At 31.2% G+C, this 15,678-nt stretch overlaps 2 protein-coding genes across 5 annotated transcripts; one reads left to right on the plus strand and one right to left on the minus strand.

The window, feature by feature from the left end:
* Window positions 1–214: 214 nt before the first annotated feature.
* Window positions 215–7,674, minus strand: LOC133797019 (casein kinase 1-like protein HD16). 4 transcript variants are annotated; one of them, XM_062234774.1, is made up of 20 exons: window positions 7,486–7,674; window positions 7,330–7,352; window positions 6,396–6,578; window positions 6,099–6,313; window positions 5,512–5,637; window positions 5,349–5,422; window positions 5,188–5,257; window positions 5,033–5,088; window positions 4,792–4,863; window positions 4,611–4,705; window positions 4,427–4,493; window positions 4,152–4,281; window positions 3,827–4,045; window positions 3,613–3,743; window positions 2,734–2,908; window positions 2,529–2,619; window positions 1,738–1,895; window positions 1,473–1,661; window positions 866–970; window positions 215–707 (listed from the first exon to the last, which is right to left on the minus strand). In XM_062234774.1, the coding sequence occupies exons 3-19, from the start codon at window positions 6,496–6,498 to the stop codon at window positions 911–913; spliced, it is 2,031 nt and encodes a 676-aa protein (XP_062090758.1). In that variant the 5' UTR covers window positions 6,499–6,578; window positions 7,330–7,352; window positions 7,486–7,674; the 3' UTR covers window positions 215–707; window positions 866–910. The 4 variants fall into 4 exon arrangements, with proteins under 4 accessions (XP_062090758.1, XP_062090757.1, XP_062090759.1 ...); XM_062234773.1 differs by lacking the exon at window positions 7,330–7,352 and having other exon boundaries at window positions 6,396–6,574; XM_062234775.1 differs by lacking the exon at window positions 7,330–7,352 and having other exon boundaries at window positions 6,408–6,578.
* Window positions 7,675–13,948: 6,274 nt separating this feature from the next.
* LOC133795333 (uncharacterized) lies at window positions 13,949–15,338 on the plus strand. The gene is made up of 3 exons (XM_062232787.1): window positions 13,949–14,392; window positions 14,561–14,789; window positions 14,869–15,338. The coding sequence occupies exons 1-3, from the start codon at window positions 13,949–13,951 to the stop codon at window positions 15,336–15,338; spliced, it is 1,143 nt and encodes a 380-aa protein (XP_062088771.1).
* The last annotated feature ends 340 nt before the right edge of the window (window positions 15,339–15,678 follow it).

Here is a 15,678-nt window from a genome sequence, read left to right on the forward strand (position 1 = left end):
GACTGAGAAGTGAGAAGTGGGAGCTTTGAGTTTGAGTCAAGGCTTCTTTGTTTAGTCAAAATACTCAGTGGCATTTTCCCTTTTCTTTTTTTTATTGGTTACTGTGTGTCTTCTAGTGCACCTATTGACAGAATTTGAGGAAAAGAAAGTGATAAAATGGAAATGAGGTATGACTAACTAACTGCAAATTAAAGAAAAGACAGAAACTGATCTCTTGAAACCAAGTGCTTTTGAGCTGTTTCTATATTACCACTCTGACAGTTTCTAACAACAAATATAATATTTTCATGTCAAAAGGTCACATTACATTCCTCTTGGCAGTGGCCTATTGTATACAGAAGAAAAAAAAAATGTTATTTTCCTGTATTCATCTTTCAAACTTGGCCACATCTAAAAAGGGTACATATTTTTGTCATGGAATGCTGACTGATCTCAAAGAGATCATATAAAAACGATTGAAACGTCTCTCTCTAAAGAACTATACAAACTTCTTTTAGGGGGTTTTGAGCTGCAGCTTCTATCATCAAAGGTAACCAGAAACGATGACCCCTTTACAATTAAAGATTCTTTACTATATATAAGTACTCCTCCAGTTAGGTGATCCATATACATGAAGAAAACCATCTTTTTATTGTGCCTCTCCATAATAATCTCTCACCCAGAGCGCCTGGCAGGGGCAGGCAGTAGATTTCGCTGAACCCGATCACCTAAATTTTAAAAAAAGAAACATAAAAAAATACTGTATATATTTATATAAAAAGATATATATATATATATAAACTCATTATCTAGTCCAATATCGAAGGCATGGTAAGAAGAGAAAAATAAGAATAGATACCACGTGAGATAAGGATTAATATTCTACCTGCCCTAAAAGTCCAAGTGCAATGTCTTCTTCCAATACCAAATTTCAAGAGGCTGTTCTTCCATAGCAAATAGCAGCAATATACAAGTTCTTTGACCATTTCTCCTGTGAGGTTGTTATTTAAAATATATATATTAGTACATAATTATTGAGAGAAAAAAAAAAGCACCAAACATTTGATAAACATTTTATTATTTTTTTATTAATAAAAGTATCCAGCTATGACGTACTGCAGCAATTCCAAGAGTGTTTCACATGGAAACCTAGTAGATAATTTAAAGCCATTTTATTTAAGAACTAAACTAAATTAATTGTTGTTTCTTTTCAGAATATGACACAATGTTCTCAAACCCAAAATGAGTCATGACACCACGATGCCTAATTTCTAATGCCTCATAAAGAGGTTTCAAGGAGATTGATGACCTAAAAATGAGTTCTCACTTTTAGTAGCAATCTCATGCTGTCATGCACAAGCTTAGTTAATGACTTGAAGCCAGAGAAAAGGGCAACACAAATAAAGATTTAGAAGCAAACTCAGAGATAAACAACATTCATGATTAGAATCCTTCAGTCCCTACCAAGATTTTAATTATGTAATTACTTGTACCTTGACATGGGTAGCTGGAAAAGCAGATGTCCGAAGCGTTTCTTGTGCCACATCGGGCAATTTTCTCTTGGGCACACTAAGTATGAATGCAGCTTGATCTGATGTTGCAGCAGTTGAAGTAATCCGGTATCCATCTTCCCACCTTCTATGGATCCCTTCACTTGGATATAGAAAATCAAGTTCCACAACCTAAAATTACAGCACATAAGACTTCTGCAGTATTTCCAATAAAATAGTATTAAAATTGAAGTCCATATTGGAATACCTGATTCGAAAAACCTGCATTGCGGGACATGACAATACCCCATTTGCTACCTGCAGTGGTCATGCAGGTAACAAAGAAGCCCTCTTTCCACTTCCTATTGATCCATTTGAAAGGAAAAACATCGCTGACTTTGTAAGACTGCTGAGTGTAAGGCACACCTAACGACAGTAAAAGAAAAAGAATAAAAATAAACAAATTATTATATGCATTGGTTTGGTCTTTATTGCTGTAAAGTGACAAAAAAGTCACTATAATCTACTCGTAAGATTATTCAGCGCAATTCACAATATCAAGATTTTTAGCAAAATCTAGCATATTTACTAACATCCAGCAAAACCAGTGAACAAAATATAATATAGAGAGACACTTTATTGGGGTATATTAGATAAACCATTTGCTATCAAAGGATAGCTGTATATAAACCCATCCCCTGCCTATATATATATATATATATATATATATCAAAATATTTGCAATCCTTGAGAATCTTATAATGTCATATTTCACGCTTTCCTAATTAGTACAAGTAACAACATACACATAAGTCAGATTACTCGAACTCAATGAGACTCCAACAAATAACAGCTAAAACTACTTTATTATCATTCATTCACCTAACCCAAGTTTCTTTTAAAGGCCCAAATTACCCAAACCATAGCCAACGTGGCCTTTCACGAAAACAAAGTGCAGAGTACAAAGGTCTGTCTCACGTGAAAATAAAGATGTCTTACATGCGAAAGCAATTATTAAAGGAACAAATTATAAGAATTCAAAAATAAAACCCCATTTACCTTGAGACATTACCACCAAGGCACTGCCATTGCATGCACCAGCAACTGCAGTGATATAGTAATTCTTCTCCCACTGTTCCACTATCCACTCCTGATGAAGTAAAAATGAAAGATTAAAACTTGTGAAGCCACAACTGCATCATTGAAAATGAAACTTCAAAACCAAAAGAAGAAGCTATGGAAAGAAAAATTCAGGAATACCAACCTTATGCAGGAAAATTTGTGATAGTTCAAAAACCTGGGATGAGAAACCTGTTCCTGCATCCAAAACAACAGCCCACGTATTCGAGGAAGAAGATACGCAGCTAATGTACAAACCATCCTCCTTCCCTTTATCAACATGCTGTTGAAGTCTTGCATCCAAAACATTGTAGTGATACCTGCAGCATAGACTTCCTTTAGTTGCTGATAAATAAAGGAAAGGGCAGAAAACTATAGTTGCTGGAGATAACAAACAACATGTAAACAATAACATTGAGTAATATTTGGCCTCCAGTAATTAAGTGTATCAGATTCAGCCCTTTACCTTATTAATGCTATATTTGGTAGGAAGGAAAGCATTCTTCCATTGTTTGTCTCGTATGAGAGAAATAACAGAATCTCTCCAAATTAGAGGGTGTAAAAAACTGGCTAAAATTGATGATTTGAGATACATTGTCTAATATACTCCCTCCTAAAGCTCATCCAGCCAAATAACAACCATAACCCAAATTCATTTACTTACTTTACCCTGTTTATTTCCTCTCACTTCTCCCTCCTACCAAACACCCTCCAATTGCCAACAAAAAGTGTCCAAGGAGAAAATCCCATATAAAAAGACAGACAAATCCCATAAACTATATGGGAGTATTTAAAAAAAAACGGGGGACCTCCGATGACACTTCTTTCTCCTTTTTTTATATAAGAATGATGAAAATTATTCAAATCACCAAAAGAACTACTTGTAAAAGCATTTAGCAGAACCATAAAGACCAGACAGAGTGTATTTCTAGCATGCCAATATCTTAAAAACATAAAATATGAAAGGAGGCAAAGAACAAGATAATGAAAAATAGAAAAAGAGACGGAGAGCTGCATCAACTACCTCTGCTTCATTGCTGATCTGTAATTATATACTGAGATCCACTGAGAGACTGGACTACCTGATCGAACTTTCTTCCTAGGCTGCCCACCATCTTCTAACTCCACAAGTGATCTTCCTCTTTTTTGACCAAACTACATTTAAATATTCAACATTTAGTTGAAAAAAAAATCATATTACTAAAAGCTAATCATAAGCTATGACATAAGGCAACCACCTTAGCTACCCCATCAGTTCTGATTGGTCGCAGAGACGCATTAAGAGCTATGCTGCCATCAAAAAGAGAAATAAGCTTTGAATAATTGGGTTCTTCATCGAATCTCATGTTGGTCACCATCTCAAGGAATTTTTGAAAAGGAGGAGGACACAAGCAGCATAATGTCTCAGAGGAAGTTGCCATCTTTCTCTTACAGACAAGGAACCCTTTATTGTCACCCTGCATCTCAAGAATTTACCAAAGCATTAAAAACAAAAAACAAAAAAGGTCGGCAAAATAAGATGTTTCAACTGGAAATGTAAAATGGAAACTGAAATTAACTCACAACGTAGCCCTGCCAGGGAAGTTTTCCTTTAAGAAGAAATACCAAGGTATAAGCTAGCGACTCAAGATCATCCCGACGGCTCCCTGTTCTACCTAAATGAGCATGTACACTCGCATAACGTACAGTTCCCCTATCAAAAGTCAGAAATTAAATCAGGCTTCCAAAAAAAATCATGTTAAGTGAAACAGACAAGTGGTTTAGCTTTCTTTCTTTCTGAGAACCATCTTACAGCCTAACCATTGACCATGCATAGCCTTACAAAAAGGAAGTAGTACCTGAAAACATCCGGCTTTTGGTCATATTCAACATGACGACCAGATGATGAATCTCTCCATTTTGATGCTGAAGAAGAAAAGTAAGATTAGTTTGGTACAATAATTATGATAGGTACAAAAGCAGATTGTCATGGTTTTTCTGTTGTCCTATTGATCCTATACATGTTCACCAGCAAACACTTACCCAAACCAAGATCAATAAGATACAACTTCTTCTCATTAGGTGTTCCGGGCAGACCAAGCAAAAAGTTTTCAGGTTTAACATCTCCATGCACAAAACTGGAGTCCAATTAGGAAACACAAAAATAATTAGAGTATGATAAAGTAAAAGAAAAGATAAGAAGTAAGAATGATTAACAATGTACCCTTTGATATGAAGCTGTTCTAGAATTGATATAGCCTCCACTGCTATACAAGCAACTGTATCTTCAGACAACCTTTAAAAAGAGTAGATATTTAGAAATAATCAATGTAAATACCAAAAGGTAATTATTCAAATATCTTTTTAGTTGGGAAATATATGTGTATATTAAGAATAGATAATAAAATCTGAAACATTGCAAAGAGTAACTTGGGAGGAGGAAGAAAGAACACACAATTTCTTACATTTGATTATTAGTGTTCCAAAGATCCCATAAACTTGGGCCAAGCATGTCCATGACCTATTTTCAGAATCAGGAAATCGTTAGTCATGAATATTTACTGGCAAAAGCAATTTCAAAACAACTAAAAGAATCACTACAGATAGAATGGAAACTGACTAAGATATAGTAGTCTCCTTGCTGGCCTCTATAATGGACAGAGGGAATTCCATAACAACCATTGAGAGAACTGTTATGTTTTTTTTAACAAAAACACCAGTTAGGTAATAAAACTTGGTGATTAATAACTAATAACAATAAAAGTGCAAAAAAAAAGTTACCTGTACACTTGCCACTCATATGGAGGACCGTGACTGCAGCCTTTACTATTTTTATGCTCTAACTTCAAAGCAACCTACAAAAGGTTAATGGGATTGCCATTAGCAACATAACAAACTTCCTTAATAACTGTACAAGAGTGAAACATGCGGGAGGGGGCAAAACCTCAAAGGCATCAGGTCCAGTTCCAGCGATACCACCAGCCACTCTTCTTCCCACGAATACTTGTCCAAAACCCCCCTTCCCCAGCTTTCTATCTAACTTGTACAGTGGAGAATTGCCAATCTGCACCTGAAGATATATTTAAAAAACATTATTAGTATTACACAACAAGCTCAGTCCAGAAACTACATGGAGAAGTAGCCTTTTTTTGGAAACCACAAAATTCCTACATATCTAAAACACATAAATGTGAAACAGAAATCATGTAGTGTAAAAAGAAACAATTGCACATTGTCAATCAAATAGCTGCAAAGGTTTAAAGGTTCACTTAGCAACAATACATAGTTACTACAAAATACTCTAAGCAAATGAAAACAGAAAACTTCTGCAACATGAAAGAGGTGTATGCAACAACTACAATGGTGCCATTTCAAACCAGCAAGGGAAAAAAATTCCAAGAAGTGATAAACGCAGCCAGTTGTTGACGGTTGTTCAGTTAAACCATAAGGTTTCTTTTACTCAATTGATTTTTTGAACGCAGTATTGCCAAGTTCTAAAAATAGGTTGAGAACAGAAAAACAAAAGAGTACCCTCTCAGGAAGCGGACTTGTGCTTCCTTCATCGTCAGCAACAGCTAGTTTTTCTGCACTTTTCTGAACTCCTAGCTCACGAACGGAAATTAAATTTCCTACTGGCAAGTCTAAACCAGTATTTCCATGAGCGCCGATTCCAGCACCAGTCAGCTTAACATTTTTACCTTGATTCATAGCTCTAGAGCCTCTCCCTCTTCCTCTGCTGGCTGGCACTGCATTTTCAAAATAAGACGATGATGAATTAGCTGAATTTTACAGATAAAATATGAAGACTATGATTGTTAGAGCCTTTACCTATTCTGGTACCTGGGCAAGCAGGTGGAACTAAAACAGCAGGATTGTCTTGCACATTATTAACCCTCTTTGATCGTCGAACTCCACTTCTGGGATCAGCCATTCTATTTCATACACAAAACCTCTCTCCTTTCCTACTCCACCACAAATTTTTTTGAAGAATCAAAATCCGAAGACTTCTGCCTAACACGCAAAACCAAAATGTCATTTCACAATACAAGCTTTCCAAAAGAGACAATAAGGTCATGATCGGCAAGACCCTTTATGACTTAAACTTCAAACACAGGATATCACACCAGCATAAATCAGAAAACAAACACTTGATGATCACAAATTCGGGCTGAAGTTAAGACCTTTTGTACCTATTGAGCAAAACCATGAAACACACTTAAATTGCTAGATGATTTCAATATTATTCAGATATGGCAAACAGACGCTTATGATGACCATTCTACATGAAATGCAGATTTAGTTGTCACCCACGGTTTACATACATAGTTCAGTCACTTGTATCAAAGAAAAAAAACCCCACTAGATTCCCTGCAAATATATTACATTCTACGATCATCGTAAAAGGAAACTTTTGCAAAACTAGACTTTTATCTAATTACATCAACTCTATAACCTATGCCCAAGTCCTTCGCCATTTCCCCGTAATTATAATTGATTTTCAGCTGATCAAGAAACTCAACTACCCACAACATCAAAAGAGACATACCAAAAAAGTAAAAACGTAAAATCGAATCAGAAAACAACTAAACCAATTAAAACATGACAATCGGAGACGAAAGTTCAAATCTTCAGAATAGAAACCACACAAAATGAAGATTTTCAAGACAACCCAACTCGTCAATCCACACCCCAGATAATGAAAAAAATAAAAAAATCATCCGAAAGGCCATAAAACGCAAAAGAGTACGAATTCGATAAAAACCTCCAAGAAAGATCAAGACCCACCTGCAGATTCATTGAAACCAATGCACCACAATCACAAAAACATAAAAAATTGACATAATAAAAGAAAAAGAAAAAAGTAGATGGTGATTTACAAAACAGATAAAAACTTTATTATTGTTATTAAAAAAAATACCTTTGTTATGAAACTATGAACATTTGATATTGATAAAAGGCCAAATGAATTATTGAAAAGAAAAAAGAATTAAACTTAAATAAGAGATTGTATGAGGCAGGCAGAGAGATTATGAAGGAATTGACGGTCGGTGACTTGGGTGGCGTGAGTGTGTGTGAGGGGAGAGGACATAGACATGGTTAAGGACGGTGTAGGGAATACCATGGTGTAGTGACATGTAGTAGTTGGATTAGAGGTACACTATTCTTATCCTGCGTTTTCTCGTACTAGATACACACTGGACCCCACCACCTCTGCTCTTTTCGAGTGTTACGTCGGAATGCATAAAATTCTTATCAGCCAATACCCGTACGCTTCTCATGGGCCCACTTCTCATTTTTCCACGTGTCTCTCAACCATTGGTTGGAATAATTTACTCTCTTTTCTTGAGTTAATCGTTTACCAATATTTGGAATTGATTTCGTTGCCATTCGCCTATTCCAAGCGTTTTCTAAGACTCGAGATACTCCACGACTGTTCTGGCACCGTTTCATTATTATAAATAAATGAATTACAAAGAGCTTTAAGCTTTAAATTGCAAATATATTTATTATTAGGAAAACAAAATTATTCAATTTTGGTGCTAAATTATTAATTTCAATTGGTATATTTTTGTTCAAAATATATCTTCTTTTTAAAATTGCACATATATTTTCTTTTTTTTTTTACGATTCATTATTAATTATGTGTGGTACGATGATTTTATTAAAAAAAATTACAAATGACAAATTCTATTGATATAATATAATTTTTGAAAACAAGATAAGCAGTGAGATTGATTTTTAATTTAAAGGCTGCAAAAATATTATAGAATAGTTTTAAACAAAATTAAATAAAAACACTCCTGCTTGATAAATTAATATTTGTCAATAAATATTTTGTTAATTTTCCTTACACTTTCTCTAGCCAATAAACTTTCTTGTTTTTTTTTTTTAATATTTGTTGCATTTATATTTTTAAGACAATAATATTAAACGTTAATGTTCGAACCTTATTAATTATTAATCATATAGTATCTCAAATATATTGCCAAAAAAAGTTTAGTAAAAATATTATTATCACTAATTATTATAATTTATTAATTAATAATTAATAACTAATCATATTATTTTTTTATTCATTTTTTTTTTACAATAAAAATTGAAATAAAAAATATTAATTTTTGTATATTAGTAATAAATATTAAATAAATTATTGATTTTTTTTAGTTAATTTGTATCATGTGCATTGGAGCACCATTACTAATATTGAGCCAAATAACATTAACTCATTTTTTTGCTAAATTTAGCACAAAATTTACATATTACATTGGAGATGATCTTAATTCTAATACGAGATAGCATAAATATAAATAATAATTAAAAAATCCTCAAAATGAATTTCTAACTATCTGAAAAAATAACATGAATTAAAATCTAAAATAACCATCTATTTTAAATCTATAATTTTTAGGTCTAAATTGTTCTAAAAAGAATATTGTTTTTTAAATTTAAATAAAAACTTAAGAAAATTATAAATATCTTTTCAGTCAAATAAAAATCCTAACACATTTAATTAAATCAAATATTTAGAAGGGTAAATGCTCCTATGATATTTTGTGTTTTATCAAAAGACAAACTTAATACCATTTGTTTTTTATAATTATCATTTGATACCTTTTATTTGCAAAAACTACATAATTTGTTACCCTCAGTACGTTTAAATTTTTAATATTCTCGTATTACCCTTCATTTTAATGATTTATTATATTTCAATTGTTTTATTAGTTTTAAATGATTTAAATATATTTTTAAAATTCACAAAATAAAATAAATGTTTAATTAAAACTTTAAAATAATTTTAATAATGAAAATTATCTTTAAAAAAATTTAATCAATTAAAAAATGGAATTAAAAAAAATTTAAAACTAATTAAAATCTTATTAATTAACATTAAATAAACGTAAACTTTAATTTAATTAACAAATCATTCCAACATTGAAACAAGAAAATGTGAGTGAGATTGGGAGGGTGGGAACTTAGATTGTAAGGGTGATCTTGGGTGAAATATGGGTTAATTTTTATTAATTAAATTAAAATTTAGGTTTATTTAAAATTAATTAATAAGATTTTAACTAGTTTTTAAAAATTTTAAATCTAATTTTTTTAATTGAATAAATTTATTTTAAAATAATTTTGTTTATTAAAATAATTTTAAAGTTTTAACTAAACATTTATTTTATTTTATTTTATGAATTCTGAAAATATATTTAAATTATTTAAAAAAATCAAATAAATCACTAAAATGATAGGTAATCTTAGAATATTAAAAATGTAAACACTGAAAGGTATCAAACTATGTAATTTTTGTAAATAGAAAGTATTGATTGATAATTATCGAAAACAAATGATATTAAATTTGTATTTCGATAAAATAAAAAGTATCAAATGAACTTTTAATCTATTTTGAATAAACAAATGAAAATTAATCCAAATAAACTTAATAAAAAGTAGGAAACATTTTCCAAATAAAAAAATAGTGCAGTGAAAACGCAAACATGTTTGTTTGTGAAGTAAGTAACAATTTTTATTTTAATTTTTAATTTTTCTTTTTTATGTAAGATTAACATTTTAACCCAACAACATTAACTATTTAATATCACAATGTAATAACTATTAATTTATCAACAAAGTTATAAAGTTTTACCTTTTATAAACTATTAACTCAAATGCGAAAGATCTCTTGATCTCTAATGGAAAATAACAAGATATCACGATCTTTCTTACTATGTCTCTTTATTAAAATGAAGCCAAGTTCTTCGTTGACAATTGTAGAATTAACCTATGCTATTAAGGAAAATATTCACATTGACTTTCCCAGTTTAAATTCATTACTGAGTTTTAACTCTAAATTTCTATTAAAAAAAAGTAAAGTAACCATCTATTAACTTTAAATAGTAGAAATGGTCATCACTCACAGTATTTAGTATTAAAAAAATCTAACATAAAAATATTATCACATATAAAATACATTAATATTTAAAAAAATTACCTAAATAATCAATAAAATTGATTGATAAACATTAAATTTAAAATAAATTAAATCCAAAACTTAACAAATACATATTATATTTTTTTTTAGTTTTGAATTTTTTTACTTAATTTTAGATTTTATTAATTAATTTTATATATTATTTACAAAATATTATTAATATATTAATGCAAAAAATAACAAATATAATTTTTATTTGTTTTAGTTTTAGCTTTAGCTTTAGATTTAATTTAAATTTTAGATTTTTTTAACAATTTTACAGGTTATATTAATATATGATCATTTTTAACTTTTTTTTTTTTAAGAAAAAACTTTTATTACCAAGCAGAGGAAACAACTACACAGCAAACAGAGAATTTCTTTCAACAAGAGAAGAAATATAATTAGGAATCTTAGGGTATGATTGGTATGTTATTGGGATACAATTTAATGTTTTCAAATACTAAAACTTAGTGGGACCCTTTAAAATTTCTGATTGGAAGTTTATTTTTGAAAACTAAATTGAAATCAGTATCCCAACTTTATAAAGAAAAAGAGAAAACAATAAAATCACGTTTTCTGAGTTTTGTAAAATTCCAATCTAAGAACCCTAAAATCATTTTGTAAACTTTCTTCTTCTCATTTTCTTTCTGCGCCTCCTCTCTTGTCAAAAGCAGAGTTCTTCTTCTTCTCTCAACAAAACCATACCATTGAAACTTCTCTTCTCCTCTGTCATTAATCAGATTAACAAGTCTTCTCGTGCTCTAGATCTACTTTTCCTCTCCATTTAACACAAGGTAAAATCTTCTCATAATACATATGTAATACATTTAAGTATATATATATATACATTTAAGTATCTCTGAGTAGTAAAGGTCTGAGTATATATATATATGTGTATAAAAAAAAAGATTTAAGTAAAGCTCGTATAGCTTTGAGTAGTGAAGGTCACAGGTATATATATATATATTTAAGTATAGTTTCGAATATATATATATATAGAGAGAGAGAGGGGTTTCTCATGTGCAGCTGGCTGATTTGCAGCAGAGGGACGCCGTTGCCGGCGGCAGGCAGGGGAGAAGCATTTTCGACCTAAGATTGCGGGTTGACGGAGAGACACAATTGCCGGACTAAGTGCAACAGTCGGGTTGAGGTATAGTCTGACTAAGTGGATTGAGGTTTCTTTGTATAAGCATGTTCGATTTATATGTTTGCAACTTCATTTTTTGTGGTTTATATTTTGTTTTCAATTTTGCAGTACTTTGAATTTGTGTTTCCTGGTTTTGTTTTGCCTTTGTGTTTTACTGGTTTGTTCCTTTGTGACGGGTTTCATTGGAAAAAAAAAAAAAGAGAATGAAGTTTGTACTTTATTTGAACGAGATGATGAGTTAATTTTTTATTTTTATTTTGTGATGAATTCTGTTTAATTTATTGAAAGACAAACTTTTCAATTTAAGAAAGGAATATAAGGAATAATAGACACGTTGTCATGTATGGTGTGTAAACCATTTTTTAATTTGTTATCAGGAAATATTAAAATGGGTGGTGCCGATAAAAGTATTGTTATATTAATTGTTTTCTTTTAGGAATTTGACTGTGAAATAAATCTATAACTGGATCAAAACTAAAAAAGAGAATGGAAAACCTTATGAAAAATATTGGTGACAATCTTAAGTTGACAGATTGGCAGCCAACGATATTAATTAGTTGACATTTTGATTTCTAGTTTGGAGTGAAACAGCTGGAAGTAGGTCATTAATGTTGAGGCCGAAACAAAATAAAATTTCTTGCCTTTTATTTTTACTTTTTGTTTTGATTCATAAGTTTAGTTCTCTTGTTTTGCTTAATCTTTATAGTGTTCTGTTTTGTGTTGAGTTTAGTATATTAGCATATATTCGACTTCTTAATGAATACCAATCTAAAAGTTTTGCATTCTTTTTTTTTTTATCTTTTGTTTGAAGCAACAGCTGACCACAACACCATCACACCATTGTAGTCCCTTTACGCTCAACCTGCATCATCTAAAGTGAGCTCTTTCTCTCCCTCTCTCTACTTTCTTTACATCTCTGGAATTCTTTGATTTGAATGTTTGATTTTGAAAACTTGGGCTATTAATTTTAAAAGAAGCATTATTTATGAAGACATAGATTGTGATAGTTAAAATTATAATTAGATGGATGAGAAGAATGTAGACATTGACGATCATGCTTCTTGGTCTGAGGCTATTGAATCACATTTTATTAGTCTTCTATACGAAGAAGCCAAAAAAGGATTACAAACAACAACCTTGGACAAAAAAGGATGGCTGAAAATAGAAAATGACATATTACATTCTTTTGGAAAGAGATATAAAATGTCTCAATTGAAATCCAAATTCAATCGGTTAAGAAAGGCACATCGTGAATTTTCTCATCTTTTGGAACAAATTGGTATGGGATGAGATCCTCAAACAAATACTGTTATAGCAAATGATGAAGTATGGGACACTTATCTAAAGGTAATATACTTATATTATATTTGTATTGTTGATTACTTGATTATTCTAAATTCATGTTACATTGTAACGTTATGTGTTTTTGGATTTTTGTAGAAATATCCAAATGTGAAAAGATTTCGAAAAAAATGATTGCAACATTATGAGATGCTTGGAGAAATATTCAATAATACAACAGCCACTTGTGGGATGAGTTATGCCTCCACTCAACTTCCGCCTTCTTCAGTTGAAGAACGCCAACAAGAGCGTCATTTTGTTGGAACTGGAGCACATGTTGATGTTGGTTTTGAATTTGATGGTGATAATTATGGAGAGGAGGAAGAAGTTACTAGTGTACGTCGTCGAGCTACTTCTGCTCCACCAGATGCACCAAAACCAAAGAGAAAAAGAACAAAGGGGCCAATCCATCTATCGACCATGTGATGGAAGAACTTGCAAAAAGTATTTCTGCTAAGACTGAGGCATCACTAGTACGGAGTGAGACTATGCGTAAGTATTATGAATTGAGAGAAAGGAGAATTAGCGAGGAAACCAGCAATGTCACTAACTCTTACAACGTGGAAGATTGTCAAAACATTCTAGATGGAATTCCAAATCTAGATAACAAAATATACCTCAAAGTGTTGCAAGAGTTTGTAGCAACCCCAGAATGGCGTGGAATATTCATGAGAATGAATGAGAAGCGTCGTCGTGCTTATCTTGATTCATTGATGGGGTGATTTAATATTGTTTATTTATTATGAGTTTGTCTGTCATGAACTACTAAACCATGAAGTTTACATTTTCTTAAATAATGTGTAATGAACTTAACTTGGTATTTATTGTCATGATTGAACTATCTTATGTGGGTCCTTGTTATTTCTTTAACCTTTGTGAATTTTCGAATTAAACTTTTATTATTGTCATAATTAGGTACCTAAGATGGATGATTCAGATGAGGAGTTTGAAATATTATTTGGTGATACTTCTTCTTCATCAAGCGAGGAATTAATTGGTCAAGTTATCATGCTTAATCGATTACAAGAGATGCAAAAATCTCAACAGATTAGACGACCACTACACACTTCAGATATGTCTAGACGTCAATATTTACTTGAGCTGTTAAATGGACACCCTGATAGATTGTTTTACACAATTAGAATGGACATTAATACTTTTAGATCTTTATGTCGTCGATTAGTTGAAATGGAAGTCATAGAACATGATAAGGTAATTAGTGTTGAAGAAGTTGTTGTCATGTTTCTATGGATAGTTACACACAACCAACGAGTTAGAACTGTGGCTGAAAGATATCAACATTCAGGAGAAACTGTTTGTTGTCAGTTTGGTAAAGTGCTAGATGCATTGTGGTATTTAGGAAATGAAGTAATAAGGCCTCTTGACTTTAACACTGTGCAAGCAGAAATTCAAAATAATTCAAAGTATTTCCCATGATTTAAGGTAAATTTTATTTGTTAATTTTAATAATATACCAATTATAATTCATATCAATTTAATTGATGTTGGTAATGATTTATCTAATTTGTTCTGCAGGATTGTGTTGAAGCAATTAATGGTACTCATGTAAGTGCAGTTGCACCAACTCTAAAACAACTTGCATTTAGAGGAAGAAAAGTAGATGTAACACAAAATGTAATGGCTGCATGCTCCTATAATATGATGTTTACTTATGTCTACGCTGGATGGGAAGGAACAGCCAATGATTCCCGAGTGCTTCTTGATGCAATGAGAAAAGATGATAACTTCCCTATGCCACCACAAGGTATTAAAATAAACTAATTTTGATACATTATAATTTTCTTTCAAATGTTCTTATATATTAATAATTTCTTTTAATATAGGAAAATACTATGTTGTTGATTCTGGTTATCCAAATATGTCTGGGTTTCTAGCACCATATCGTGGTGAACGTTATCACTTGCGTCGTTTTAGAGGAAGAGGGAACCATCCTAGAGGTGCGATGGAGTTATTCAATTATAGACACTCATCATTGCGTAATGTGATTGAACGTTGTTTTGGACTTCTAAAAGCTAGGTTTCCAATTTTGAAGTCAATGCCTCCATACTTGCTTGGAAAGCAACGTCGAATACCAATATCATGTTGTGCTATCCATAACTGGATTAGAATGCATTTTATTAATGATGAAATGTTTGAACAATATTCAGTTGATGCCAGAACTGTAGAAGATATTGAAGGAACTGAAAGCCCATCTAATACAACAACTGAAAACCAACAAGAAGGAGATGGAGCAGGAATTTCCACCAAAGTTGAATTTCATTCAAGCTCATATGGCCCAGATGGAAAATGTTAGAGATGACATTACTGGACAAATGTGGCTTAGTTATAACAACAATACTTAAATAATTGAAAAAAAATGTAACTTTAATTTATAAAAAAACCAAAATTAGTAACCATGCAATATTATTATGAATATAATCAATGTACTATTATTAAATTTTAATTTTGATTTATCAATATTATTAATTTTTACTTAATCAAGTTTATTTAAAAAATCAAAATTTAATATAATACAACCTATATATATAAAATTATATATATTCTGTTTCTGTTATATTTTCAAATTTATTACCAATCACAAATTCAGTTTTTTAAAATTCAAAAACAATTTACAGACAGTGAACTAAACACAT

Source organism: Humulus lupulus, chromosome 8, assembly GCF_963169125.1.
Source record: "Humulus lupulus chromosome 8, drHumLupu1.1, whole genome shotgun sequence".
Classification (NCBI taxonomy): domain Eukaryota; kingdom Viridiplantae; phylum Streptophyta; class Magnoliopsida; order Rosales; family Cannabaceae; genus Humulus; species Humulus lupulus.

Bases quoted from the DNA above. Each gene is read 5' to 3' on its own strand.
- LOC133797019 (XM_062234773.1), bottom strand. From the start codon at position 6,498: ATGGCTGATCCCAGAAGTGGAGTTCGACGATCAAAGAGGGTTAATAAT. The intron at 2,909-3,612 runs GTAGTTGATGCA...TCTATGCTGCAG, and splicing joins AGATCAGCAATGAAGCAGAG to GTATCACTACAATGTTTTGG. The intron at 971-1,472 runs GTACAAGTAATT...ACAACCTCACAG, and splicing joins TTCCAGCTACCCATGTCAAG to GAGAAATGGTCAAAGAACTT.
- LOC133795333 (XM_062232787.1), top strand. From the start codon at position 13,949: ATGGATGATTCAGATGAGGAGTTTGAAATATTATTTGGTGATACTTCT. The intron at 14,393-14,560 runs GTAATAAGGCCT...TTTGTTCTGCAG, and splicing joins TGTGGTATTTAGGAAATGAA to GATTGTGTTGAAGCAATTAA. The intron at 14,790-14,868 runs GTATTAAAATAA...CTTTTAATATAG, and splicing joins CTTCCCTATGCCACCACAAG to GAAAATACTATGTTGTTGAT.